Source organism: Gadus chalcogrammus, chromosome 5, assembly GCF_026213295.1.
Source record: "Gadus chalcogrammus isolate NIFS_2021 chromosome 5, NIFS_Gcha_1.0, whole genome shotgun sequence".
NCBI classification, from domain to species: domain Eukaryota; kingdom Metazoa; phylum Chordata; class Actinopteri; order Gadiformes; family Gadidae; genus Gadus; species Gadus chalcogrammus.
The window spans coordinates 6,870,028-6,897,675 of record NC_079416.1 but is presented as its reverse complement, the minus strand read 5'-3'; the positions used below and the strand labels follow the sequence as shown (position 1 = coordinate 6,897,675).

General features: G+C 45.4%; 4 protein-coding genes across 4 annotated transcripts; 2 read left to right on the top strand and 2 right to left on the bottom strand.

Annotated features, from left to right (window-relative positions):
* Positions 1-273: 273 nt before the first annotated feature.
* ppp2r3c (protein phosphatase 2, regulatory subunit B'', gamma) lies at positions 274-4,905 on the bottom strand. Its single transcript, XM_056590094.1, has 13 exons — positions 4,725-4,905; positions 4,458-4,582; positions 4,092-4,196; positions 3,829-3,941; positions 3,247-3,344; positions 2,909-2,979; positions 2,672-2,804; positions 2,307-2,362; positions 2,140-2,215; positions 1,731-1,867; positions 1,381-1,518; positions 766-825; positions 274-645 (listed from the first exon to the last, which is right to left on the bottom strand). Exons 1-13 carry the CDS (start codon positions 4,792-4,794, stop codon positions 451-453), a joined length of 1,377 nt encoding a protein of 458 aa, XP_056446069.1. The 5' UTR covers positions 4,795-4,905; the 3' UTR covers positions 274-450.
* On the top strand, positions 4,862-15,058 carry prorp (protein only RNase P catalytic subunit). Its single transcript, XM_056590092.1, has 10 exons — positions 4,862-5,555; positions 5,862-6,003; positions 6,646-6,880; positions 7,315-7,613; positions 7,775-7,822; positions 8,053-8,185; positions 11,197-11,301; positions 12,947-13,095; positions 13,446-13,644; positions 14,498-15,058. Exons 1-10 carry the CDS (start codon positions 5,222-5,224, stop codon positions 14,624-14,626), a joined length of 1,773 nt encoding a protein of 590 aa, XP_056446067.1. The 5' UTR covers positions 4,862-5,221; the 3' UTR covers positions 14,627-15,058.
* A 339-nt stretch (positions 15,059-15,397) lies between these two features.
* nfkbiab (nuclear factor of kappa light polypeptide gene enhancer in B-cells inhibitor, alpha b) lies at positions 15,398-20,025 on the bottom strand. The gene is made up of 6 exons (XM_056590095.1): positions 19,603-20,025; positions 18,589-18,694; positions 17,699-17,909; positions 17,445-17,533; positions 16,646-16,921; positions 15,398-16,381 (listed from the first exon to the last, which is right to left on the bottom strand). Exons 1-6 carry the CDS (start codon positions 19,854-19,856, stop codon positions 16,346-16,348), a joined length of 972 nt encoding a protein of 323 aa, XP_056446070.1. The 5' UTR covers positions 19,857-20,025; the 3' UTR covers positions 15,398-16,345.
* A 4,069-nt stretch (positions 20,026-24,094) lies between these two features.
* LOC130382748 (insulinoma-associated protein 2) lies at positions 24,095-26,194 on the top strand. The gene has a single exon (XM_056590633.1). It carries the CDS (start codon positions 24,095-24,097, stop codon positions 26,192-26,194), a length of 2,100 nt encoding a protein of 699 aa, XP_056446608.1.
* Positions 26,195-27,648: the final 1,454 nt, after the last annotated feature.

The window sequence follows — 27,648 nt, the reverse complement described above, 5'->3', positions numbered from 1 at the left end:
ATTTTATTCTAGTCTCCCACTATAGGCATAGTTCTGTACAACTTTCACCGATGTGCTGGCACATAATTTGCGATGCAAGTTCAATCACAATGATCAAGGTTTGTGACTTATGACCATCAACAGGTTATTACCACAACCGTCGGGCTTCCCTCTGATTTCTACAGTGATGCGTTGAGTGTGGAACTGCCAAATTGTGTTTGTTCTTCAGTGTAAAGTTAAATAATAGCAAACTATAAGTCAGATAGAATAATAAAAACCAACAAAGTATCAAACACACAATAGTGATAAAACAGCACACTTTATATATACAGTGTATAATGAGGCAATCAAAACGCCGGAATGAAACATAAACCATACAATAATGGTAACTTAACTTAAATATTCTAGTCTATACTCTCAATTCCCCCCCCACTATATCCCCGCCCTGATCTCCCCCTTCCCTCGGTGTCTTTAAGGGTCATCGAGGTCAAGGGCACTGTTGCTGTCGTTGTCATTGGCGACCAGCACTTCTCTGTTCTCATAGGTCCAGAAGCCGTTAAGGTCAATCAGGATGCTGGAGACCGTGTCGCCCTGGCAACTGTTCACCAGGTCCTGCAGGGTGATCTTGTAAGGGTCTTTAGGTTTCACCATGTCGAAGATCTCATCCTAAAAGACAGGAAAGGCCGGCACATTGGAAGATAAATGATTATTGAAAAAAAACAGAGGTAGGATGCATGTTGTTATGGGTTGAACTTTGTTTGTGCGAGTGTGTGTGTGCGTGTGTACCTTGACATCCTGAAAGGAGATGACTTCCTGACCGTGAATCTTCATTTGCTCTTGGATGGCCTGGGGGTGAAACAGACGATCATGAATCTCTGATCGTGTATTCATGTTTTTTTATAAAGATTGAGCAATATAACTTTGCCTAGTGAGACCATCCAAATATTCAAGTTTGTGTTTCACAATAAATATCAGTCTTTGCTGGGATGCCATAGATTTTCAGGAGTGTTGTCTTACGTTGTTGACAAACCTACTGCCAATCGATTAAATAACTAATGCTCATGCTCTCTTCGCATTTAATGATTCTGTGTGAGGAAAAGCCAAAACATTTCCTCCTCTCAGAAAAGACTCCTGTACATTTCTGCTCTTCTTTAACAACGTTATTCAGTCTCCTTTGGATACAACTATTTTGCTCCTCCTACTGATCTGCAGAGAGAAATATACAGTAGGGATGGTCTCACAATGCTAGTCACTTCCATACATCTTGTTCACACTGACATTGTAGATGGGCCGACTATGTTATATAGCTGATGGTTTATAATGTATAAAGCATTGGCTACACATTTTATTGATATTTATTGCATTAGTCGTGTAGATATGTAGGTCTTAGGAGCCGGGTACCCTAAAGAAGTAGTTGAGGGAGAAGACAGTGAGGTATCCCTGGTTCTCCATGTCCAGCAGTTTAAAGATGTACTGCAGAGCTGCGGGCTCCTTCCGGTTCTCCAAGGCCAGCACAAAGTCCAGGTAGGTCTTGTAGTCCTAGGTGGGGGTGGAGGGCAAAGGGAACAATGGTAAAAACACAAATAGATGGGATAGGGAACATTAGCCACACTTTTCTTCCTGAAGTAGTTGATGCATAGCCCAAGAGCAAGCTTGAATTTGAATTTGATTGATGGCCAGAGTTGCTTGATAATGGATTTGAGTTGAATTGACTGAAACAACTGGAATCTGGCTATGAAGCTTTGTGTCACCATTTCTCCGTCGTAGGTGAGGCACTCTTGGTAGACGCGGTCCAGGAAGACGGCGGTCAGGGTGGCCGTGCCGTAGCGTGACAGCTCCTCCTTACTCAGCATGCCATTGTGGTCCTTGTCCAGATTCAGATACTGACCTGTACACACACACACACACACACACACACACACACACACACACACACACACACACACACACACACACACACACACACACACACACACACACACACACACACACACACACACACAGTACAGATGCAGATTGTTTCTGAATAATAATAATAAAATAAAAAGTACATTTCTATCATTGACCCCAAACGATTTATTATATACTGTAAATGCTGACGTTCTAATCCATGACTACGACAGGCATCGAAATAGACAGAAGGCCAAGTTGTCCTCTCACCATAGACTCGAAGGGCAGACGGTGCAGAGAACCAGTTCGACTCTTGACTCTCCTTGGACAGCTCCTCGTCACGCAACTACAGACACAAGATGAGCGCTTATTGTCTGAAGGCCCACATTACCAATAGATGCGTTTGTTTTTCACTGTTTCAGAAATCTGCAATTTACTTCCAGCAGGTCATCCAGAAAACTGCAGGCCAGGATGTCTTGGATCTTGATCTTTCCTGTAACACAATTACACTCAATTAAATTATTTACTCTTTCTTTTCCTATGAATTGAAAACTAGGTAAATATAATATTGACTATATTATTATTCATCATAATGTCCCCTCTGCATATATCAAGAACGAAAGAAAGAAATAGATTTTAGATCTACCAGCCAACAATTGTTTTTATATGTAACCCCACATTTCTGTAGCTGCCAAATATTCAAATACATATGTCAGCCATTGGCTTGTGGCAGGTGCTTATGTTGGACCCTGCTTGCAGCCCAGGATATTTTTTTTACTTTGAGTACAGATTGCCCTCTCACCCGTACGAAGGGGGTCCAGGAAGAAGAAAAACTTGCGCACTGCAGTGCAGACGTAGAATGAGTAGAAGGACTTCTCCAGGCCATCCAGCTGAGGCAGAGTGGGGATCAGCTCTAGGATATAGTTCTCTAGATCCTAGTGAGAGACAATAATATCTTCATTTTTTTGCAGATAATGATAGCCGTCACATTGAAATGCTGCCTTTCATGTTTTGCCTGATGTAACCGGCAGTTACGTACCGACTCTCTGAGGTAGCCCTGTCCTGCCACATCATACAAACTGAGACCGATCCTGGTCTGGTGCAACCACACTTAAAAGAGAAGTGAGAAAAGCCACCGCAAACACACCACACACACCCACACACACACACACACACACAGATTATAATATGCAGCAATAGATTCCATTCCAGAAATAACTTGCCATGGTTCTACATTCAAATGTGCAATGAGAATGTTTCAGTTATTATATACAGAGTGTAGTATAAATTATACTTTATCAAATGATTGCCAGAGCCCAGTATCATGCAAAGGGTGATGGATGGAAGGAGAATGAAAAGAATGCATTCCAGACAGACCTTTTCTCATGACGTAATTGAAGAACTGCATGATGGAAATCCTCCCATAGGGGTCACTGTGGAGCAGCTTGCCATACACCCTGGCTGTGAAGAATTGTCTGCAGGAGGAAATAAGAAGAGATGGGTAGGTACATACAAAGAGAAGGAGTAGGAAATCAATATTGCTACTCTAAATGCTCTGTAAACATACGTTTGGGTTAGACGGTGTAGACTCAAACCATTCAATTACACATTAGCCAAGTGTTAACATAAGAGCCAACAGACATTATTACCAAACTGAATAATAAGTCCATCATTGGGGAATTTATTGTTTCTTCTAAAATAACATTGTAAAAAATTAAAATAGAGATGATCAGCTAATCGAGCCCAACTAGTCCCCACCTGTCCCCAGCACTGCAGACAGTAGCCCAAAAAAAAAAGAGAAATTATATCTATCCATATATCTATCCTATACATCTATATCTATCTATCTATAAATTAGGAATAAACATACTGATATTGCGATATTTGAGTGGTGCTGGATTTTCTATTTGGCTAACTTCTGAACAGTTTTGTTACATTCTGCTCATTTTCTTTACACACTTGCACTTAGGTCCAGCCTTCTCTCCAACCTTCAGGTAGGCCTCATAGCTGATCATGGCCTCCTCCCCTGACATTGGCGGTACTTGGTGCTTATCCAGGAGGAACCATAGATTCTGCATAAAACAATGAATGTGGCAGACAATTAATAGATGGACCAAACAGACAGAAATTCTTAAAGGATTTGAAACCACCCGATACAGAAACAAAGTTGCACAAATAAACTTAAAACAAATAAGAGAGTATGCGAGTGATTGAGTGAGTACCTGTAATTCCTCATTGTCAAGCAGCTCTCTGCTCTTCCTCTGTAAAAACACAGCCCTGGACTCCTCTCTCAGTTTCTGGAGCAGGACCTCATCCTCCGCCGGCAACTGCTCAGAACAAACGTCTTGTTTGTGGTAATCAATACTATATATATATATATATATATATACACACACACACACATACATATATATATATACACACACACACATCAAGATATATAGATAAAACATATATATATGATTGCAATTTTAAACATCAATAATTATCTAAGTTGTTACAATCAAAATGTGAAAGTTTTGTCTAAATTAAACACATAATTTAGCATAAATATGATGTAACACAAAGTAAATGTTGGCTAAGTTTACTCTGTAGTAGAAGCGAGGAATCTTCTTATAGGAGCTGTCTCTGTTGCTTCCTGCTTTCCACTCCGAATAGTACTTGGTGAAAAGCTCTGTTTCTTCTGCTTTCTTTTCGTCTTCATTCCTCTCATCTGTTCCAGAATAGAGACACATGTATTAATACAGTAATACAGAGCATTACAAAGGATTACTCTCATAAATGAGAAGTCTGCAGTAGCTGGCAAGTCAACTTCTCGTTAGGTTGTTGGCTGTTAGCTTGATATTTGCCCTTACCTTTACGAGTAGAGTTAGCTAATCTTCTTTTTAAAATATCCGACCAGTGAGTGGTTTTCTCATTGGCCATACTTTAATATAATCCAACCTCAAAAAGAGAACTGCAAACATATATGTTAGAGACTGATTCTACACAGTAGGTAAACACTGCAGCTGTCGCGTGTTGACGACGTCACGACGTGCGACGAAAACTCATGTCAAGTTAAGTTGGGAGAATAATGAATTAGCGCATGATCTTGGATCGCAAGAGGACATGCTGGTTGGCATGACGGAGGACAATCGACACGTATCTTCTGCACATTTCATAATTATACTCGTCGTTTTCAAGTGATGTGCGGGACGACCATAGGTTTTGACAGGTCAATACTGTGAGTGTGTCAAAACTTGCAGTTCATGTGTGTCGGTCAACAGCGCAAAGTGTAGTGACCAATATAATGAATGACTTACGTTTCTATATTCAGGAATAAGGTAGCTGGCCTAAAGGTTGATATCTGAAGATGGGTGCTACGTTCTTATTTCAAGCAAGATTGTGCCTTTATGGTCTTAGCCAAAGTTCAGGGATAATTCATCTGGGGAAAATGTGTGCACGAACTATGTGCACTAAAGGCATTAAACCTGGGGAACGAAAAAGCCCCCCCAGGAAAAATGATACAACTATCAGACAAACAGAAAGCTTCAAGGTCAGACAGATGCCTTCCTTCCCAACGTCGGTGTTCGCTGCTGGTAACGCTAAGAGGACAACAGAGATGCTGAAGAGAAAGACTGCTCTTGCATCCCTGGAGCAGGAGGATGCGGCAGGGGACCAGCCCAGAAGAAGAGGATTCAAAACAGGTAGAAAATCTACCTAGCAGGGAGCTCTAAGATCTCATCACCATCACAGAAGTCATGTGGCATAAAAGCCAACTACTGACTGAAATGCAATTCAACAACCCACTTTTCAAATATCCATCCACAATTTTTCTAAATATATCATATTGAATGTAATTTTTGTCAATGAAATGCTTTTAGCTGAACACACAACAATTGGCCATTCACTGTGTTTATTATTGCCTACACATTAAACACACAGTCCTTCAGATAATTGGTTAATCGGATGTATGAAACGTATTGTACAACACTAGTGTTTGGTTTGTCCAGATGGGCTGGTGGCCCCTGATCGACCCCTCTCCCCCACCGAGTGGAAGAAGCAGCTGGAGGAGGCGCCGTGCAGTCCGGAGCGCTTTGACGTGCATATGATGACGTTACTGTTCAAGACCGGGGCAGAGCTAGACATTGCCAAGTGAGTCGGTAGTGTGTGTGTTTGTGTGTGGTTTCCATTATCTGTCCTAATATCAACATGCTATTGTTGAAGAATGGTTAGAGTTTCAGTTGTATTATTGCCATGGTTAGTTAGGACAGCCTCAGTGCATATTGGTCTGACCAATTTCTTTAGCGCTTGAACCTTGAAGGTGCTGTAGAATACACTCAAATTATATAACTTAATCAAAGGTCATTTGGCACAGCCATCCATCCAGCTAGCAGTGCCTGAAGTGCACTGTGAGAATATCTGTTAGAACTGGACTGGGCCTGCCTCTGCATGAGCACATTTAGATTCAAGACCAATATGTGCATTTCTTCTGTGAGTGGTTTGGAGGATCCATCTTGCCTGTCAATCACAGGTGCGTGATTGACACACTGCCCAATGGCATAGAAATTGATCAGGGAGGGGGCTTTGTTTGTGTTGTTTAATACAAATTCTTGCTCTCTCCTTACACCTATCAAATCTGACCTAAAGTGACCTTTTAAGCATTTAGTAAATGGTCACGATATAAAGGATCGATGTGTGTCTTATTTACACCCATGGATCCAGCTATCTTTTGAAATTGACAACCTCCACCAGCGAGTCTATTCAGCAACCTCCTCTTCCTCGTTTACGCTAAAGGTCTCTGTTGACCTTTGTGGCCTTGGAGACGGGGACGATGTCCTACCAGCTGCTGCTGCAGTACCTGACACTGTGTGTGAAGGGAGGGCACGACGCAGAGGCCCTGGACTGCTACCAGATCATGCGGGGGGCCTTCCCGGCGCTGGAGACGGGGGCCTCCAGCCTCTTCATCAAGGCCTTCAGCCGCACGGAGAGCTGGAGAGAGGCCCTGCCCATCCTGAGAGACATGAAGAAGGTCAGCTGGCCTGACACTGAGCAATGTGTCCTCGATTTAGGGTCACGCACACACACGCACATACACACAGGCATAATTGTGTAATTAGTCCCTGTTGCGGATCAAATTGTCCATGCCACGAATGCCCAGTATAAATGAAAAGATGTGAGGATTACTAAGGGTATATCTTTTTGTATTAATGAAATATTCTGGATAATATAAAAAAAAAAAAGCAGGGCAAAGAAGAATCCACAAATTGGTATAGACACGGGTCGTGGTCGCTGGAGTGCACGCACGCGTTAAATTAAGCGGTCTGACAGCAGAGTCAAATCCGCTCTGCTGGTGTAGCTCAAAGACCCCCCCACCCACTGTCATGCCGTCGCGGCTCCTCCACCTGCTGGTCCTCGACGGCGATTGCCAAACCGGTCCCCTCTCCTCCCCGCTGCCGCACACAGGTCATCGCCCCGTCGACGCGCAACTACAGCGACATCATCAGCGGGGCCCTGCTGCACGGCGCCGCCGCCCCGGCCTGGCAGCTCTACGACGAGGTCCTGGGGGAGGGCCTGACCCCGCTGCCGGACACCTGGCGGGCGCTGTTCGAGGGAGGGGCGAGGGGCGGCCGTGCGGAGGAGGAGGGGGGCATGTCCCCGGCCGAGTACGGAGAGAGATTGCTGGGCGTTCTGGGCTACATGAGGGACAACCAGGTGTACCCCGAGCGGAACCTCGCAGACGCCATCAAGACCTGGTTCCACAGGTAGGGGGCGTGAGCGGGAGGCACGGGCGTGTAGCAGCTGGAGCATGTATACCCTCTGCAGGATAGGGGCGGGGGGGGGGGGGGGGGGGGGAGGAATGGTTGTAACTTGTACCAACCTGTACCTGTAACTATCCCTCAACTCCTGTCTCTGCTTTCCACAGCCTTCCCGGGCACCATTGGAGAGGAGAATGGACCACAGTCTCACCAAAGTAGGTTCCATTTGTTCCCATGTGGATGTGATCACAATATCATGAAAAGTGAACACAATTTCCTTCTGATTTGTTAATTTTTCACCCTTACATTTAACTTGCTCTTTGATGTAATCGCCCTCAGCATGTTTTAAATACCTTCATCATATATACCTAACTACTTTATAAAGGCCAAGTGTTTTGTTAGAGGAGGGTGCATGTGATCCTATGCGTGTTGTCTCTGTGTTCAGAGGTGTGTGCAAGGGGTGTGGGTCCGAGTTGGAGTCCATCCAGCTCACCCCAGAGGAGTACACGCACCTCGAGGCCCGCGTCATGGCTGACATCATCCAGGGGAAGGACGTCTTCCAGAAGACCACAGCCGAGGTAAGACAGACACAGACACACAGACACACAGACACACAGACACACAGACACACAGACACACAGACACACAGACACACAGACACACAGACACACAGACACACAGACACACAGACAGACAGACAGACAGACACACAGACAGACACACAGACACACAGACAGAGCAAGTGGCAGTTGTGAACCCCTGTTTGTGAAAGTGAAAGCTACTTAACGTATAGTTCATGTTAGGTCGTTCGTCAATGGGAAAATGTGATATCTTTCTCGTAATGTAACTGCAAGCACTTTTTTTTCAATAAGAATCTCAATGGCTAGTTCATCTCCATGTCACTAATTTTGAGAGTTTGCGTTTGACAGTTTCATTCAATAAAGAGTTAAAAGGATTAGATATATTTGTCGTTGCGCTAACATTTTTATTATTTTTGCGGCTGGTTGTGAACCTCAAGCAATGGCGGCGCCCATAAAGAGAAATCTAGGGGTTCATAACGGAGTTGTATAAACCAATGGGTTTATTAATCTGTTTACAGTGTATGACAAGAGGCCTACACAAACAAAGCCCAACTTACTAGGCTGTATGCTGACTGTCTAACTTAACACTTATCCAATGGAACTTTGGATAGCCGATTTCTCTACTTTGTAGAGTGAAACCCAATATGTTTGTTGTTGTTAATAATAAAACGGATCAGAGCTCTGGGGAGGTGCTATTGGTAACCATGGTGTATTTGCATGCAACGTGCGTTCTGAAAAACCGCTGTTTCACTTTCTAAATGAACCATACTGCATCATTTCGACCCATCACTTTCTAAATGAACCATGTCCAACCGTTGCTTTCAGTCCATGTATATTTTTATCCCATAATGCTTAAAGCATCCCCTTAAAGTGTCGTCTTTTATCACGTGGAAACATACTGAGCAGTTTTCAACCAAGACCTTTTGGGTTGAAAGTTTAATGGATCTGTATAGCTCTGGATTGACTTAATATTAAGGCAAGGCAACTCATTTATATAGCACTTTTCATACACACAAGGAAATAATAAATAAAATAGATAAGTAAAAGAAAGCAAATGCAAGGTTAAAAAGTGCATCCAATTAAATTAAATAATAATAAAGATGTAATGTATTTAAGATTTAGCAGGAAGATAACAGGTTATTGCATTCTTTTTTATTTCTATTTTTTAATTTGTGATTTCTTAATGTCGTCTTCCTTCAGTAATGGGATTATCTTATTAAATGGAGGAATGCATGCCTTTTGGTGCAACTGTCTTTGCACAGTTCATGTTCTGTGACTGTCCTACCTCTAAATAAGTTATATCTACATACAAAAAAACAACAGCCTTATATTGTTGATTGAGCTTATATGTAAATATATCTTATTTAGTGGTAGGACAAATAAATAAGAGAACAATTGAATAATTTCCCCAATTTCTTTCAATTTATTAAATAATAACTAGGAGTTCAATCATTCACTCATTCACGCTTTATTTTATTACTTATGGCTTTTGTTATAAGCAAACAAAACAATGTTTCTTTCGATTTGTATCTCCCTCTGGCCTTAAACTCTCTCTCACACACACACACACACACACACACACACACACACACACACACACACACACACACACACACACACACACACACACACACACACACACACACAAGGAAATTCAGATTTTCACATCTAGCTCTCACTCCCCCCGATCTCTTTTGGCCTGGGCTGGGTGGGTGGCTTTGCTTGATGGAACTGCCGGTCGAGAAAATACGGGGCTTTCCAGCACGTTGAACTCCCATGTGATAAACGTCTCCAACAAACTCACCACAGCCATGCAGGCGGAATGGACGATGTGCGGGATACCCAGTCCAAAGTCTCATGAACCCATGTCTGAAAGTCTGGTCATGGGAGCAATACATGTGTGAGGAGAAGAATAAAGCATGTTATTTGTTTCAGGAGCACATGTGATGTGACACACATGGGTTTGGGGGGAGGCTAACTACGTTCTTTGTTGCAAAACCATGATTGGATGCTTTCCTGACTCTTTCAACTCATGCACACTCACACACACACACAACTGCAGATTGACAGTAGAGGGAGACTGCTTCCTTTTCATCGAACCCAAGCTTAAACATTAGCTACAATGACATTGTGTCACAGGTTGACACGTCGGTCAAACAGACATGTTGCTTGAATTTTGGTTTGGGCGCAAGACATGCTCTTAAAAGAAAGTGCTTTTGGAAGCCTGGAAGTGAACCAGACTGACCACTAAAAGAACCCAGCCCGGTTTGTAATGTTATTATAACATGCAGCGGAAAAGCAGATCTAAGCCATTAGTTAGAAAAGAAAGCAAGTTAGAATATATATTAACTTGGTATTTTGAATAACAGACAGTATCGTGTATGTGCTTGTAGGATTTTCATTTTATGGTTGCATTGTAAATGCAAGCATGAGCTGGATTTGCGGGTCCTTTGTTTATTATGTATATGCACTTGCATATGTATGTTTGTACAGTAGGCATTTTAGTGTGTGTATGTGTTTGTGTGTGTGTGTATGCGTTGTCTGACACGCATGCGTCTTTGTGTCTTAAGCAGTCACACAATCCCCAGTAGCACAATGAGGTAGTTTCACATATCAGCTCTGGAAAGTCCCTGGATAATTACACTGGATTTACTCTGTCACTCTCTATCTTCCGCTCTATGTCTCTCTATTTGTCCTTCTCTCATCATGTCTCGTCTCTGCCCTTCTATCTTGTTGTCCTTGTCTCCCCCCCCCCCCCCCAACCCCCCACCTGTCTGCCTCATTTCATTTTTTGTGTGTTTTCTTGGGGGGGGGGCTGAAACATTGCACGCATAGAGCTCAGACCTGTCTTGATGCCAACAGGTGTGTGTAGCCGTGCGTGTCGGTCTGCTCCTCACTCCCCCGGTCCCCCCTCGACTTTAAGCTTTTAAACCACGGTGTTTGCCAACAACATCAGATTGGACTGCAGTGTGAACCTCTTTCCTCTGTGACCTTCTGATGGTGTCTAGGAGCTGGAGAGCTTCAAAGCCTTTGTGAAGAGGAAGCCGGTGTTTGACGTGGTCGTGGATGGTCTGAATGTCGCAAACATCGTCAAGGGAAGGCAGTCTGAAATGGTACAAACACACAATCGCACACGGGAAAGGAACATTTGCAGAAACAGATGCACAAACACCTTTCCTTTGTGCCTGGTTTTCCTGGTTTACACACACACACACACACACACACACACATATTCTTGCATGTGTTCTGGTTTTAGTTATTTATTTTTTTGTTGGTCACATTTTACATGAAACACACACACTAATACAGTCAATGATTTGCTGGAGTTGGACTCAAACGGAAATGCCAATATCCTGCAAACATCACCTATTAGGTCACTCATGCAATGTGTGGACAATCTTGCACTTTCCTGATAGAGTTTGTATAACTTTAACTCAAACTAGGATGCCCCTGACTAAAGATTCTCTTAGTCGACCCTCAGTCGTCATTTAAAGTCCTTAGTCCACTAATCATCATTACCATACAACTAAACACAACTTTATTAAAAGCAACAAATTGCGATAGAAATTAACCGTTGGTAAAACCAATGTATTGAAATGGCTGTATGGAGTTCATCCCAGGAGCGGTAAGCGTTAATGTCCGGAAGGTAAACCTTTATTGGCATGCAGGATGAGCCCCCCCATGTGTGTTGGTTGGGTTGATTTTTATAATTGTTTTACTCTTTGCTCCACTAATGAAAACGTAGACAACTAAGACTCTTCTAATGGACCAATGGTTAATCGAGTATTAGGGAGCATTCTTAAATCGGACAAACTTCCACAGATTCAGCTGCAGAATTAATTTAGCTCAACAAAAACGCCAAGTTTCCTGCTCATCCACTTTTGGGAGGAACTGCCTCTGTTATTGTTGTCTTTGAAGTACAATGCAAATCAAATCATGTAATCTCGGGCAGAACATGATTTCCTGAGCATGCATATTGCCTCACACGCAAATCTGCCCCTATGTGTCAGAAAAAAGATGTTCCCAAATCAATTATGATACGGAACGAGTCTTTTTTCCATTGCAACAGGACACTTGTTATTCAAATTCTATGTGCCTTCTTCCTTTTCCTAATCCAGTATTTCCAGTCAATGTAGGGACTTTTCTGTAATTTGCACAATGACTCACACACACAAACACACACAAGTGAGAAGGAAGAGATGATCAAATGTATTTCCCTGTCTAATGATTATTGTAAATAACTTTGTCAAGTCCCTGGTCAGTTGCCCCACAGCAACACGGAAGTTCCCACAAGGGGACCATTTATCAGTGGAGTCTCCGGAGATGTTTGCTGAAGACCAGTCATCAGTGTTGTTTTAATTGCATAGCTTGTCCCATTTTGATGGGCTTTGCGAGACTTAAATAAGTATTTTATTCAATGCCATCATCTTATCTGTTTCATGATGCAAATGTGAAGTTTCGGATATTTTTATTTTGGTCTGTGTTACTGTGGCCATACACACTAAGATACCACATAACTGTCTGTAGCGCCTTTTTAAATGATTTGAACAGTGCTAAAATGAATCCTAAGCGATTTAGTCATTTCACTTGACGGTCAATTAATTCCCAAACGATAAAAGTAATGGTTGGTTCCGTCCCTGGATTAGCTCGTTGAATTCAGTTTGTCTATGAGTTAGCTAAAGAGGTTTGGCTGTGGCTCAGCTGCAGATGTGTGGCGCTGACCGGTGTGTTTCTGGTCCCGTCTCCTGCGGGCTCCAGCTACTGGCGGTGGTGTGTGAGCTGGAGCGGCAGGGTCTGACCTCCCTGGTGCTGGGGAGGAAACACATGCTGCGGCCCTCCGCCTCCTGGGACCGCCGCAACATGGGCCTCATCCAGAAGAAGGCCCACTGCTTCTTCACCGAGAACACGTAGGCACACGGCAACTTCATACACCTCTCGAGGGGCCATAACAGACGCATAGCGCTTTCTGCTCATTTTTAAATGATCCTTCAAAATGGTTGATCCAATAGTCCATCAGTCTACCAGCCTTCCCAGTGGACTGTAGCAGATGTTGCTCATTTATCCATCATACATCTAGGTGGACACGCCCACTTGTGGCGTCCGTAAAACGGCTTGTAATGGCACCTGGAGGCATGACATCACACCTTTGGATGTGTGCAAAGACCTTGAAGTGTAAACAAAGGCTAGCAGTCTGTGTAGTACTTTTATTGATGTAAAATACCCACTGAGCTCCCGTGTGTCCTACGACAACCGCCAGCTCGGAGGACGACCCCTTCCTGCTGTACGCCACGCTGCATTCTGGGAACCACTGCCGCTTCCTGAGCCGCGACCTGATGCGCGACCACAAGGCCTGCCTCCCCGACGCCCTCACTAGGAGGCTCTTCTTCAAGTGGCAGCGCGGTCACCAGCTGGTCATCCACGGCACCGTCGCCCAGGGCCGGCGGGTGGGATTTCAGGTGAGGAGACGGGAGGAGGGGAGGGAGGGACGGACGGAGGAGAGGCGGGAGGGGAGGAGAGGAGATGGTGAGGGAGCAGAGTGGGGGGGGGGGGGGAGGCTAAGGGAGGAAGTGAGGGACGGAGGAGTTGAGGGGAGGAGATGGTGAGAGAGCAGAGTGGGGGGGGGGGGGGGAGGCAAAGGGAGGAAGTGAGGGACGGAGGAGTTGAGAGGAGAGAAGGACATGGTGAGGGAGCAGATTTGGGGGGGGGGGGGGGAAGAGAGGGACGGAGGAGTTGAGAGGATTAAGGATTTAAGCGGAGGAAGTGAGGGCAGGAAGAGATGAGAGGGGAAAGATGGAGGAGAGATGGAGGGGAGGGGGCTCTTTCAGGTGAGAAGGAGAAGTTTAGATGGGGAGGGGGGGAGAAGAGAGGGTCGTATAAAAGAACTTGACTAAAATGGAGCGTATGCCTAGGATGTGTGCTGTATGTATGATAAAGTCTAGGGAAATAAAGACGAGTATAACTGTTATTGTTGTGTCTTTGAAGTACAATGCAAATCAAATCATGTAATCTCGGGCAGAACATGATTTCCTGAGCATGCATATTGCCTCACACGCAAATCTGCCCCTATGTGTCAGAAAAAAGATGTTCCCAAATCAATTATGATACGGAACGAGTCTTTGTTCCATTGCAACAGGACATAAAGACGAGTATAACTGCAAAAGTGTGTGGAAAACAAGTGTTGCATAATATTTTTTATAGCCGATTGCACAAATGACAAGTTGTGCCGAGATGGATAATATGTGAGATGGATAGTGTGTGAGATGGATAGTGTGTGAGATGGATAATGTGTGAGTTGAATCTGTGTTCCAGATGATTTCACCCTATGACACCATAGTCCAGAGCACTGGGGTCTCGTGGCACGTCCCGTACGATGACTCTGTAGACAGGAGCAGCTACGAAGTGCCGCAGAGTTGGCTGTGTCTGACCAACAAGCCCTGAAGGGATCTGGACAGGCACCTCAGTCCACCACCGTGTTGTTCCATCTTATCATGTTCTCCATTTGATTTGATTTGACGGGTCCTTTCTTTGCGTTTTCCTTTGTAACAGACGGAGGTGTTTACACAGTATTCTGATGTTTACCCTTAAGTTAATATGTAAATAAAATGAACAATTCTGCCATGTTGACATTATCATTTTATTTATAATACCTTTATCTTACCTGTAGCAATGAATTTAAGTTTAACCATGATAGAATACTAGTTTGATATTGGTGACAAAAATGCCGAACAATCAGGAGCCAAAGAAGACAATAGTTTCAAATATTTACATTACCTTTTTTTTTTTTTTTCATTGCTGCTCAGCAAGATTATCGTTGCTACATCTGCTAAAGCAAATAAAATCCTGCGTCTATACATTTTCAAATCCTTATTGGGTTCAAGCTTGTCGGCACAAATACCATTATTACAATTTTTAGGTGCACTTTTATTTTAAGGCAATTAAGTTGTGTAACATCTAACACACACACACACACACACACACACACACACACACACACACACACACACACACACACACACACACACACACACACACACACACACACACACACACACACACACACACACACACGGGACTGAGCCCCCCCCAGCCCCACGAGGCAGACAGGCAGCAGGGACCAGCCAAATGCTTTTGTTTTGGGAATTTCCTGTTGCTCAGGCCCAGCCCTCCCCTCCTCTGTACTTCCTCATTCAATTTGCGGAATGTGCGTGACTCCCTACGAACGGCTACCTTATATGTTCTCTCTAGACTCACACCCTGGCCAGAGTACTTTCCGTCCATTTACGTGAAAGATGAGGAATAGGGGAACTAACACCAATAACTAACTTTTCTGTTATTTAAATCAAAGGAAAAAACATCACTGACAGAAGAACTGACAGCTGGCCAAAACCGGTCACGAGAACACATTTTTCCGTAGATGGAAACGCTGATACAGCCCCCTGTTCATGCCCTGACATAAAAACCTGCCAGACACGCGTTAAAAGAAAAAGGACACAGCACGCGTGAAGCTTGAGTTAAATACATGTGTTTAATTTACCATGGTGTGCTGGACTGTTCCGTTGCATGACATTTACAACCTGCTCGACTGTACACCTTCACAGCTTCCGTTAAAAAATACATCTTTGTATACACAGCCATTTACAATATCGTACAACATGGTTGTTGCCGTTACATATTTCGTGTGGACTTATGCTAAGTGATTTTGGTTGTTCTATTCACCCTCCCCCCACACACCCAAGTGTGCCAACTTTAAATGTGTTATGTGAGCAATCCACTTATGGCAGAACAAAATATCCCCTCCCCGTTCAGTCGACATGTAGTACGTCTTCATTCAGACCCTCACTGCGTGTCGGGAGACCCCAGCCGTCCACCACAACCCGTCAGTGTGTTGGTTGACGAGTCCGTCCGTTTGTCCTATCGCCGGGTCCCCTGACTGCCGATCATCTAGTCTGTGGAGAACCTCTCCGGTGGGGGTGCCTAGTCCATCGCTCAAGCCCCCCTCTCTCGGCCATCACGTCAGCAGGGGGTCAGGGGGAAAGTGAATGCGATGTGACCGGTGGTGTTTAGTCTCTCATTGTAATCGTCGCCATCGTTCTCTTCATGGCGGTCTCCTCCTACTGCCTCGTTGGCGGCTTCCTGTGTGTCTCTGCTGGGTTCTGCTTAATGTCCGTTCCACTGGATGTCATCGTAGCCCACCTTGAGAGAGAACGGATTGGAAGAAGGGTTAGCGACCCCGCTCCATCGGTCAGTGACCTCTGTTCAAGAACTACTGTGTGCTCCGTCAATAAATAAATCTTAGAATAATCTGACGTCAAAATATAAAAGCATTTTTTCCTATTATTTTATCTATTATAAAAATCATCTTTTTGAATACTTTATCGTGGGGCGGGCCGGCGTCAGTATGAGCAGACAGTTAACTCCTCCACAGTCATCAGTTTTTCTATCGTCTGCTCCACCCACCTCCTCGTCCGTCGGTCCGTCCTCCTCCTCCTTCTCGCCCTCGTCCTCGCTGTCCTCCGGCTCGCTGTCGGGCAGCTCCCGGAGCGACGGGTCCGTCAGCGGGAACAGGGCGTTCCGGATGTCGTCGTCGTGGCGACCGTAGGTCAGGTGGAAGGGAGAGAAGCCTCCGTAGGAGACGTGGTTGGGGTCGGCCCCGCCCCTTAGCAGCAGCCTGACCAATGAGAGGCTCTGCAGGTCCACGGCAAGATGCAAAGCGCTGCGACCGTTGCACTGCTCCTGTGGAGGTGGAGGTTGTATTAGTACACCATCAACAGAGAGGGGCGCTGTTTACCGTTGGAGTATGTACACTACCGTTCAAAGGTTTGAGGTCACCCAAACAATTTCATGTTTTCCATGAAAACCCACACTGTTGTTTTCAGCTGTGCTAAAGTAATTGCACAAGGGTTTTTTAATCATTATTAGATTAGAACATTTGCCTTTTAACACGATTAGCTAAACAATGTACCATTAGAACACAGGAGTGATGGTTGCTGCAACGGGCCTCTGTGCACCTAGATATTCCATAAAAAATCTGCAGTTTCCAGCTAGATAGTAATTTACCACATTAACAATGTCGACTGTATTTCTGATTCATTTAATGTTATCTTCATTGAAAAAACAGTGCTTTTGTTCAAAAAATAAGGACAATTCGAGTGACCCCAAACTTTGGAACGGTAGTGTATGTGTGCTAGTGGCAACTACAGGTTAACCCCCCCCAAAAAATGAACAGATGAATATACATTTGGATTAATTGGGTTACCTGCGCGTTAATGTCAGCCCCTAGCGCCACAAGGCTCTCCACCAATGAGAGAAAACCATGAACACAGGTAAGGTGGAGGCAATTCAGACCTGCAGGGGACAAACGCACACAGAATTGCAATTAGTGCTGTTACATTTTGAAAAGGGTATGATTGAAAAGTTTTGTACTACTAGAGCGTAGACCCACAAACACCGGCTGGAGTCAAAGTGCTGGGCAGAACGTCAGAGAAGAAATAAAACGGTTACAATGCGTACCCTTGTAGTTGCAGGTGGAAATGACCTTTCGTAACTGCTCCGACGGACAGTTCTGTGTGAGGACGCTGAAGCAGAGCAGGTTGCCACCACGACAGGCGATGTGAAGGGCCGTGTCCCCTCTGTCGTCCACCGCCGTGGGGTCGGCGCCCGCCAACAGGAGCCGCTCACACACGTCGGCTTGGCCTGTGATCACCGCTAGGTGGAGGGGAGTCTGGAGGTTCAAAGAGAGGAACGCAGCTTTAAACCTGCACTCTGAAACCTTACTGCTGCGGTTATTTAAACCTGCAGTATGTCACCTTACTGCTGCGGCTATTTAAACCTGTACTATGTCACCTTACTATTGCAGCTATTTAAACCTGCAGTATGTCACCTTACTAATGCGGTTATTTAAAGCTGCAGTATGTCACCTTACTACTGCAGCTATTTAAAGCTGCAGTATGTCACCTTACTAATGCAGCTATTTAAAGCTGCCCTAAGTCACTTTTCTACTACACCTATTTAAAGTTGCACTATGTCCCTTTTTGAACTGCAGCTATTTAAACATGCCCATATGTCATTTTTCCTACCGCAGCTATTTAAAAATGCACATATGTCACTTATCTACTGCAGCTTTTTATTCCATTAAAATATATCCCGAATATAACATTTCTCAAAAAGGTCCATTTCATTTTGGTCCATTTTCGCCACCGCCATGGGACAATCTGAGGATAGTGTCCTCAGAAAATGATATAGCTATACTATAGCTACAACTGAAGCCATTAGGATTGCTAATGCAACAACTTGCATAGTGCAGATTTAACTATTACACACACAAAGACGGATAAACACAGAAACACCCACACACCCACAAACACTAGCATATACACACACGGACACACACACACACACACCTGTCTCAGGATGTTCTGTGTGTTGAGGAAGTGCGTGTTCCTCGATGAATCTATCATGTTTTTTATATAATCCTTGGCCTCGTGGATGATTGAGAGGTGGAGCAGCCTGCACAGACAAAAGGGACAGACGTCAAATGTTTGCTCAATTTGAATACATTTTGAAAAGTGAAATGCAAATGTGTGGTAACATCATTATGAAACGAACCTGGATATAAGAAAAAAAAATCCTATTCTTCTATCCTCAACAAGCAAGTCAAGTAATAAAAGTGTCATCTGCCTAACTAAAGTGTTGCACTTCAATTTACTATGCAATTGTTTTCTGTGTGGACAGAAAGCGTGTCAGGCACAAGATCAGATGGAGGCTGTTGCTAAGCATTTGAAGCTTATATGTGCACACCGAAGATTCGATTTCAGTTAAGAGGCTATGCAAATTGTGAAAGAAAACCAATAGTTACAACATATAGGCCCAGATAGGTCTGATGATGTGTCTTTGCATTAGCAAAAATGAATAAAAGTCCAATATAGATATGTTGATAATCCCTCAGGGATACATGTATTTTTAGATTAACTTTATTTATCTTGCTTCCTATGCAGTCGGGCACGCGCGTTCGTTGGATTGCTCGGCGCGGGCGGCGCGCCTGGGACTTTCCCAGGCAGCTGAGTTTGACCCGCGGCCATAGTAGATTCCGTTCTGATAATAGTCTTTTGTTTACGTCCGATTCCGCAGTGACTGGCTACAACCAAATATACTTTAAAAAATCCGCAAGAGTTCCTGCCATTGTTAACCCCGTAACAGAAGGTCAGAAGGCCGTTGTGAATAAACCATTCCTACTATAAGCCCAGTACTTTGTATCATGACAAGGCGGAGGAGGATATTATTCGGAACAGGAAAAGGATCATATTACCATCCAAGGCCTGCTATTGCTAGTGCAACTCTAGGCATAGCCAGACCCGGGGACTATTCAATAGCTAGCCACACTACGAAGCGAGATCGTATTAGTTGAGTACACTTACGTGTCTCCGTCCTCCGTGATCTGCTCTCTCCATTTGTGTTCATCTCCGGTGACCGAAGTTGGTTGTTTCTGCTGTGGCCGCGAGCACTCGACCCGTAGCTGGGTGAGCTCGGCCGTCACCGCCTGGTACTCTTCGTCCTTCAGCGAGTCTAGACCGCTGTCTAGCCGATCCTCCGTCGTCCCCACTCCCGACTTGGCTTCTTTTGCATCCCCCCCGATGTAGTCCATTTGGGAGAATACGCGGTCCAGGTCCATGGTGAGGGTTTAACACGATGCGCTGCTGTTCGTTTTAGATCCTACTGGAGTTTTGAGTCAGCCAGTCTGGAAATGCCCTGCTGCTGCCGCTGTGTGTGCGTGTGTGGTTGTATGTGTGTGTGCGAGTGTGTGTGTGTGTGTGTGTGGTTAGACACAGGGGCGGAGCTAAAGCATCGAGGGGATTTCCAGAAAGCTGTCACTTATAATAACACGGCATACAGACTGCTGTCTCCAAGAGCAACGTTGCCAGATTGGGCCAGATTTCCCATCCAATCTGGCAGGCAGGGTTACCAAATTGAGCGGGAAATCTGGCCCAATCTGGCAACACTGTCCAAGAGGGGATTTCTATTGAGATACACATTGATAGATAGATATGAGGCTGCTTAAATTATAAAACGATGAAAAATTGGATTAATTTGCTGGCACGTTTCACGGTTCAAAGGTCCGGCAATTTTCTTTTGTGTGATCGCAAGACCAAAGAAAAACGTTTATCTTTTCCCCTTCATAGCCTTCTAAAGAGGATATAACTGAAGATTATGAGTCTTTCGATGTTTAAGGCTTATTGAAAGTCATTCTAAAGTATTTTTTAATGAATAATCATAATAATGGGGATGAAGAAAGTGATGATAATTAGAATATGCATCTAAAGGAAATTGGTGCATGAAACATTGAGCTGAATTGTGTCACTGCATTTTTTGCAATGCAGCCTGCATGCAGTTTCACAACAAGGTATGGGATTACCATCATGACTAGATTAAGATTGTTAACTTCCCTTGAAATACCCGTTATCTCCATATCAATCAAATACCAACACATGACTTTGTTAAAAACAATGTAATGATTCACATTGTGATTCATCACATTGTAGAAATGTAGACATGCAAATATAGCAGGAAGGAAAGTCCAGGGATTGTATCTGGGTTCTTCTGTGATACCAGTTCAACCAGTTACCCCCTCCTTCTTGGGTTTTACCCATTATTAGGAATTGCATCTAGAATATGTGCACAATCATGATGATGAGGGCATTTGTAAAATGCATTCTGTCAATGCAATGTGAAAGATAGAAAATGTTTGTAGTCTATATGACTATTTCGATTCCTTTTCCAATTCTGTAATATCTCCGGTGCCCCCGTGTGTGTGTGTGTGTGTGTGTGTGTGTGTGTGTGTGTGTGTGTGTGTGTGTGTGTGTGTGTGTGTGTGTGTGTGTGTGTGTGTGTGTGTGTGTGTGTGTGTGTGTGTGTGTGGCCTTCTCTTAAACAGGGGTATCTGATAACTAATCCATCATTGTGGTTGGAAATAGGTGACACTAAGCATGATTCTTCTCAATCTAAGTAAACTACTTTAGCCTACAGAAACCTCAAACAACAGTTTCGGTTTGGCCTACACAAGAAGTCCCACCGACTCCAATCTGCTCACCGCCTACAAGATCGCCTTCAAGCATAGACAGCACATGTGATAGGGCATAATGTCACGTGAGTAATTACTCTGTCCCACACCTAGTGGGAGGCCTCTCTGAGGCTTCAGGATGGGGAGTGTCTGTGTGGTGAATGATGACGGTGAGCAGGGTGGGCCGCACACTAGCGGGGTCGTAGAAGGGGAGACACTGTGGGTGTATCAAAACGAGCCTTTGCACTTTGGAGCCCAAAGATTCGGTAAAATAAAGGCGACCACCAAATATAATCTGAGCAGAATGAAAATCGTGCGCCTATACAACCACTACCACTTTGGTCCACTAGATGGCGCCAGACGTTCATTCTACTGATTTTGATGGTAGAACTCCCAAGTCTTTCTCTTCTAGTGCACACGGACAGTTGATCGTGTTTCGGCTTTTGACCGGAATTTTATTTAAAAGAGTAAATAAATACTAAAATTGAATAAAGTATCTATACAGGTCAAAACTAAATTAAACATAACCTTTGTGGCATTGTATAATTCCCAATAGTCCTATAAATCCGACACGGCCTGTGGAGGGCTTACAACGTCTTCAAATGAAAAGAAACCTCAAAATCAGCTCAAATTAGAACGTATTATTCTCAAAGGAGATCGAGTACCTGTGACAAGTCCATGCCTGTGACCGGTGTGTCGTCGATAGGAGGAAAAAGCTCTACTGTCCAGAAGAGCTGTCCGCCTCTCTGGGTGCTGAACCCGTCCTCATCTGAAACCCAGCAGAGACGTCCAGCATCTTGCCTCACGCATTTATGATCCTTATGGCCAGTTATGTATTAAGCAGATATATGTTGAATAATACGAAACACATAAGCTAAACAGGAGGGAATGACAGGAAGGAATAACAACAGTCTGGACGACTGGACTATACTTTTAGCCTGTCAAATCAGACTTCCAGCTATAGTTTGAGTTCCATATAGGCCTAGTGCGATCGACTTTTCTCTTTACAGCCGAGTGAATCGGACCCAGTCCTTTCATGTCGTCTATAGGCCTATAATTTGCATTATTATTATTATTATTATTATTATTATTATTACTCAATGCCTGCACTTAACGTTAAAGAGAGCTCAATAAAGGCAAGGGCTTAAAGGAGAAATCTGCAGGCCCTTTATTGTGTTAAATGCGAATAAGGGGCCTCCGATTTTCAAGTCTCGGCTATAGGCCTACAGGAAACCAAAACAATTCTTTGTAATAACATGTTTGCCAAATTGTCCTTGCGGGGGGCTATAGATCCGGATACAATCAACGTGCATGGATTTATTATGAAAGCCAAACGGAAGACCCCCAAATGATGGCGCCTTAGGAAGTGTCGCCTGTGTGTGTGTCTATACAACTCGACCTTTTCACAGCAATCAGCAGCTGTCTTTCATGTCATTAAATACCCGGGACGCTTCACGCCGTCGTATCCATCCGCCACGCTTTATGCTGCAGGAGGCAACATAACGCTCCCACCCGGCTCGGTATACACGTCTGTTGGCGGCGGTGGACATCGGCAGGGGTCCCCCGCGATTCTCACGCTGTTCCTCCCTCCTGATTGATTTCCAAGCTGCGACGCCAGGCCGACCCCGGCGGATTGGCCCCGGCCCGCCAGAAAGCACTTGGACAGCGTATACAGAAGCTGGCCATCTCCCTTGGGGAAAATGACATAGATGATCCCCCCCATCTCTCTTATCAGCATCAGCAGCTTCTAAGGGGAGGGGCTGTGTGTGAATACCCCCCCCCCCCTTGAAAACACACACCCATACATATACACACACACACACACACACACACACACACACACACACACACACACACACACACACACACACACACACACACACACACACACACACACACACACACACACCAAAATGATTCCTACCATAAATGTAGTAAGGAATGGCTGAATAGCCACCGAGGATACCACTAATTAGAAACCCCAGCGATGTGATCACTATCAATCCCCATGGGTCCACGTGTAATAAAACAGCCCTACGCGTTTGTTCACAGGTTGTTTGTCTTATCTTTGCGAGCTTGATACCACGGTAGGATTTGTTATATAACGGAATCTACTTTTTTTTCGCCGTTAATGTTAAACTCAAACTTTTTCGTTTTTGCATTGTTGTTCAACCATACATTTGGAGTGCGACGGTCTAATTCGCTGTAGGCCTACTAATTTAATTGTCTTGATAAAGCAAACTTTAAGCACACATATAGAACGGTTATAGAATAACCCAGATGTGTGTTGTTTCCATTCACTTTTACACCGAACGAAACTCACACGCACACACACACCAATGGCAGCACAAAAGTATATGAAGATAGAAAATAGGCCAGGCTAAATAGGTCCGCGACAGTGATGAGCATAAAGCTCTTCCCAGTCAATTCAGCGTCTGAGAAGTTAGGATAATGTCTCTGACAACTGAAAGGGAAAGCTGGGGGACGGAAAAGAGAAAAGAGAGAAGAGGGAGACTGCATGCGTGCGTGTGTGCCCGTGCGCGTCTCTGTGTCGGAGAGAAGGGAGGGGGTGCAGCGCGGGTGCAGACACCTTGCAGGGGATAAAAACAAACAGGGCGGACCACCACAGTTCTGTCGAGTTTACTTCAACGTGGAGTCGACACCTGCCACCCTGAGCTCTGTCCGGAGAAGCGACCAGTGCGACCATCTCTCAGCTGTCTTCACACCTCTACACGCCGGGTTTTTTTATTCAAATATATTTTTTACTTGGAAGCGCTTCTTCTTTTGCTGAAGTTATTCGATTATTTTTGTGTCACGCAGTGGTGGCTGTCGGCGCGAAGAAAGTCCTCGCCATGCCTCGCGGATTCCTAGTGAAGAGACACCGGCGTTGCCCGGCATCGTACAGATCGCGGAGCGTAACCATAGAGACAGACGCGTCGTGTGACAATGGCATCGCATGGGTCGGGAACACGCGAGAAGAAAATACAGAATCAGCGCTGGTCAATGAAAATCCGCCACAGCACCAGGACAGGGTGATGATGAGCGTTTTCCCATTCGCCCCGACAGAGGTAGGCCCGCGCGCTGTTAGCCGCGAGGATCCCGCGCGAGTCACAGCAGCGTGGAGCCCCCCGCACGTGGAGTCGGCGCGAGAGGCGGAGGGGGAAAGAAGGCGGCGCGCGCAGCTACCGGAGTTCGAGTTCGAGGAGTCGGTGACCGAAGTGAACGTGTTGGCTCCGACCGGTGATTTCTCCCGCTTTTGCTTACCCGCCGCCCCGACTCGCCACGCGCTGACTTTAACCGAGTCGTACAGCCCCGTCAAACCGGTGGGCACGAGACTGCTGGACGTCCACGAGGAAGACCAAAACAATCTTCTGTTCTCCGGGCGATACCTGACGACGTCGGCCCCGCTGGGGGCGGAAACACCCACCGGGGTACCGGAGCTGCCGTTCCTGTTGAGTTCCGCGTCGACGTCCGTCTCCATCGAGAGACTGCTGACTCACCACCGCCTCGCGCCGTGTTACGGTGAGAACCCCGACGACCGCGGGAAAAACGACGCCACCATGAACACACTGTTCCCGCCGCTGACGTTGATCAACCACAACAACCAGCAGCAGCAGTTTGCGTTGAAGAAACGCGCGGGGGGGATCGAGCATGAGCAGCGCTCTAGCCACAGACCCGCCAAACCATCCGCGGGCCAGCCCGCCAAAAAAACAAAACTCCACCGGAAGTTAAACTTTGAGGACGAGGTCACGACCTCGCCCGTGTTGGGGCTCCGCATCAAGAAGGAGTGCCCCGAGTTCAGGAGGCTCCAGCGGGAGAAGTCGTCGCTGTCCACCGTGGAGAACAAGCCGCTCGGCGAGTTCATCTGCCAGCTGTGTAAGGAGGAGTACCCCGACCCCTTCTCCCTCGCGCAGCACAAGTGCTCGCGGATCGTGCGCGTGGAGTACCGATGCCCTGAGTGTGATAAAGTGTTCAGCTGCCCTGCCAATCTGGCATCCCATCGTCGCTGGCATAAACCGCGCCCGGTGACCGGCCAGGGCAAAGAGACGACCCAGCAGGGGGCGAAGAACAAGTCCCGGACGACGTCGGAGGGCCGGGGGGGGCTCGTGCAGGACGACCGGCCGCCGACCTTTTTAGAAATGGAGGGAAAAGAGAACGAACTGTTGCGCGTGAACGGCCATCCGCACTCCGGCACGCTCTTGAACAACTCTTGCAACTCTTTTCACTCTCAGCTCCACGGCGTGGTCCCGGTAGACAGCCTGGACGGTGACGGGCTCGCGCCACCCGGGTACGACTCTTCCTCGCGCTACGGGAATTCGGTCAGAAGCGGAATGGAGCTACAGCAGCAGAGCACGAGAGCGACGGACAGCCCACCCTCGAGCCTCCTACCGGTCAGCAAAAGTCCGAATGAGCGCGTGGAGCAACCCGCATCCCCGCAACAACAACTTCCCCCGACCGCGTTCGTCCAGTCGCTCCCCGAAGAGGACATCTACGAGTGTCAATACTGCGGGAAAAAGTTCCGGAGACAAGCGTATTTAAGAAAACATTTGGCCGCTCACGAGATGACCGCGCGGGCCTCTTCTTCACCCCCGCTACCGTACGGCTCGGCGCACGAGGGCCACCACAGACCCAATCCCATGTGCGCGTGTCACTTGTGCGGTGCCCGTTTCCCGTCCGTGGAAATCCGGGACAAACACCGGCTGTGGCACGCGATGAGGGACGAGTTACTGGGCGCGGGGACGATGGGGAGCGGGATCAGAGCCGAAGTTCTGCACGCGCACAGAGAGGACAACGGCCCGGTGGAATGTGACTCGCCGCCGCAGCAGATCTTCCCGTGCAAACACTGCCCCTCCACGTTCTACAGCTTCCCGGGACTCACACGACACATGGCCAAGTTTCACCCAACCGACAGCCGCCAGGTGATGCTGATGCAGATGGCCATCAGGCCGTGACACGCGCCCCCAGGCCTGCGACAGGCAGAAGCAAAATGAGGACCACATCATAACAAAAAAATGTTGTTATATTTTGTGCTATGTTTACTGTGTGTGTGTGTGTGTGTGTGTGTGTGTGTGTGTGTGTGTGTGTGTGTGTGTGTGTGTGTGTGTGTGTGTGTGTGTGTGTGTGTGTGTGTGTGACTTATGGATAAGTTGGAAGTTTGATTTAAATATGCTATGAGTGCACTTTTTTTATCACTGGTCCGGTGGTCAACGTGTCTTCGTCAAACACCTTGATTGAAATATATATCAACACTCAGATTAAATGAACAGACAAAATGTATCTGAAGAAAGTTCCGTTATTTTTTTGTTTATCCCAACGGGTCGGTATTAAATTAAAGGAAGAACAGCAGGTACGCTGTCCGTGGTGCTGAAACTCAGCGACTGAAACAGGCCGTTCAAGGACTTTTGAGATATGCCTATGTTCTACTTATTGTTTTAAAGGGTAATTTGTTAGCCTATACGAGTCCGAGGGCATATCTTACAGAAAAACATATTGATCCTTTTTTTTTTCTTTTATTATTTTCGATGATGGATCATTGAATATAATTAAAGTCTCACTCTCAGTCGAAGATTCGGAGTGTGTCACGAAATCTGCGTAGCCACGCAGCATGGCGGACTGCTCCGTATAATTGCATTTTTGAAAGGGATTCTTACTTGTCTGAAGTCGAGGATGCAATTCATATCTGCAGTCCATTTCAAAATCCTTATTCTACGATAAAAAAAAAGGAAGAATGAATGCGGAATATGTGGAACAGCACGAATTAGCAACAAATATTCCAATGGAAACACTTTTAACACACACCATGGTCAGTAATATGGCAGCCAGTCAAATTCAGAGCTAGAAAATGAGAATTATACAATTATTTTCAGACAGAAAATAAATAGTTAAAAAATATCATTGTCTTACAGTTTATTTATTCCTTGAAATAATGCAGGAAATCTAGTGTGACAAAAATGTATTGTGATTATTTACTCTAAAGTCTACAATTTTTTAGGACAAAATAGAATGAATTAAACTGCTAACAGTTGTCACAATCAGTCTGTTTGCTTGTCCAATTTATGATGTTGATGTTGATCTTGATGTTAAATTACATGGATTTTAATAAAGTGTCAATTTTCCAATTGGGATACTTTACCTATAAGACTCAAATGTGTCAAATTGTACACATAATTTACAATGCAATTACTGGCCCTGTTCTGCAGAGCTGCCAATGCGGTCACATGCCCTGAGCCCTGTCCCCGCTTCTCCAGACAAACACCAGATAGCCAGTGTTAGAATTTTGTATCTTTTATTGTCAAAAAGCATTACACATCCACTCCTTATGTAACAGATTTGACAGTGATAGTTGTGTGTGTGCGTGCGCATGTGTTTGGATACAACTGTCACACATGCGTTTATAACTGATCTG

What these genes read in the sequence shown, in the direction of transcription:
- LOC130382748 (XM_056590633.1), top strand. Translation starts at nt 24,095, where the DNA reads ATGCCTCGCGGATTCCTAGTGAAGAGACACCGGCGTTGCCCGGCATCG.
- prorp (XM_056590092.1), top strand. Translation starts at nt 5,222, where the DNA reads ATGGGTGCTACGTTCTTATTTCAAGCAAGATTGTGCCTTTATGGTCTT. An exon ending in AAGAAGAGGATTCAAAACAG is followed by an intron (nt 5,556 to 5,861) that starts GTAGAAAATCTA and finishes TGGTTTGTCCAG; the next exon opens with ATGGGCTGGTGGCCCCTGAT. An exon ending in TGGACCACAGTCTCACCAAA is followed by an intron (nt 7,823 to 8,052) that starts GTAGGTTCCATT and finishes CTCTGTGTTCAG; the next exon opens with AGGTGTGTGCAAGGGGTGTG.
- ppp2r3c (XM_056590094.1), bottom strand. Translation starts at nt 4,794, where the DNA reads ATGGCCAATGAGAAAACCACTCACTGGTCGGATATTTTAAAAAGAAGA. An exon ending in CAATTACGTCATGAGAAAAG is followed by an intron (nt 2,980 to 3,246) that starts GTCTGTCTGGAA and finishes TTCTCTTTTAAG; the next exon opens with TGTGGTTGCACCAGACCAGG. An exon ending in AGGGCTACCTCAGAGAGTCG is followed by an intron (nt 2,805 to 2,908) that starts GTACGTAACTGC and finishes GTCTCTCACTAG; the next exon opens with GATCTAGAGAACTATATCCT.
- nfkbiab (XM_056590095.1), bottom strand. Translation starts at nt 19,856, where the DNA reads ATGGACCTGGACCGCGTATTCTCCCAAATGGACTACATCGGGGGGGAT. An exon ending in CACAGAACATCCTGAGACAG is followed by an intron (nt 17,910 to 18,588) that starts GTGTGTGTGTGT and finishes TTGAACCTCCAG; the next exon opens with ACTCCCCTCCACCTAGCGGT. An exon ending in ACGGACCGACGGACGAGGAG is followed by an intron (nt 16,382 to 16,645) that starts GTGGGTGGAGCA and finishes TTCTCTCTCAAG; the next exon opens with GTGGGCTACGATGACATCCA.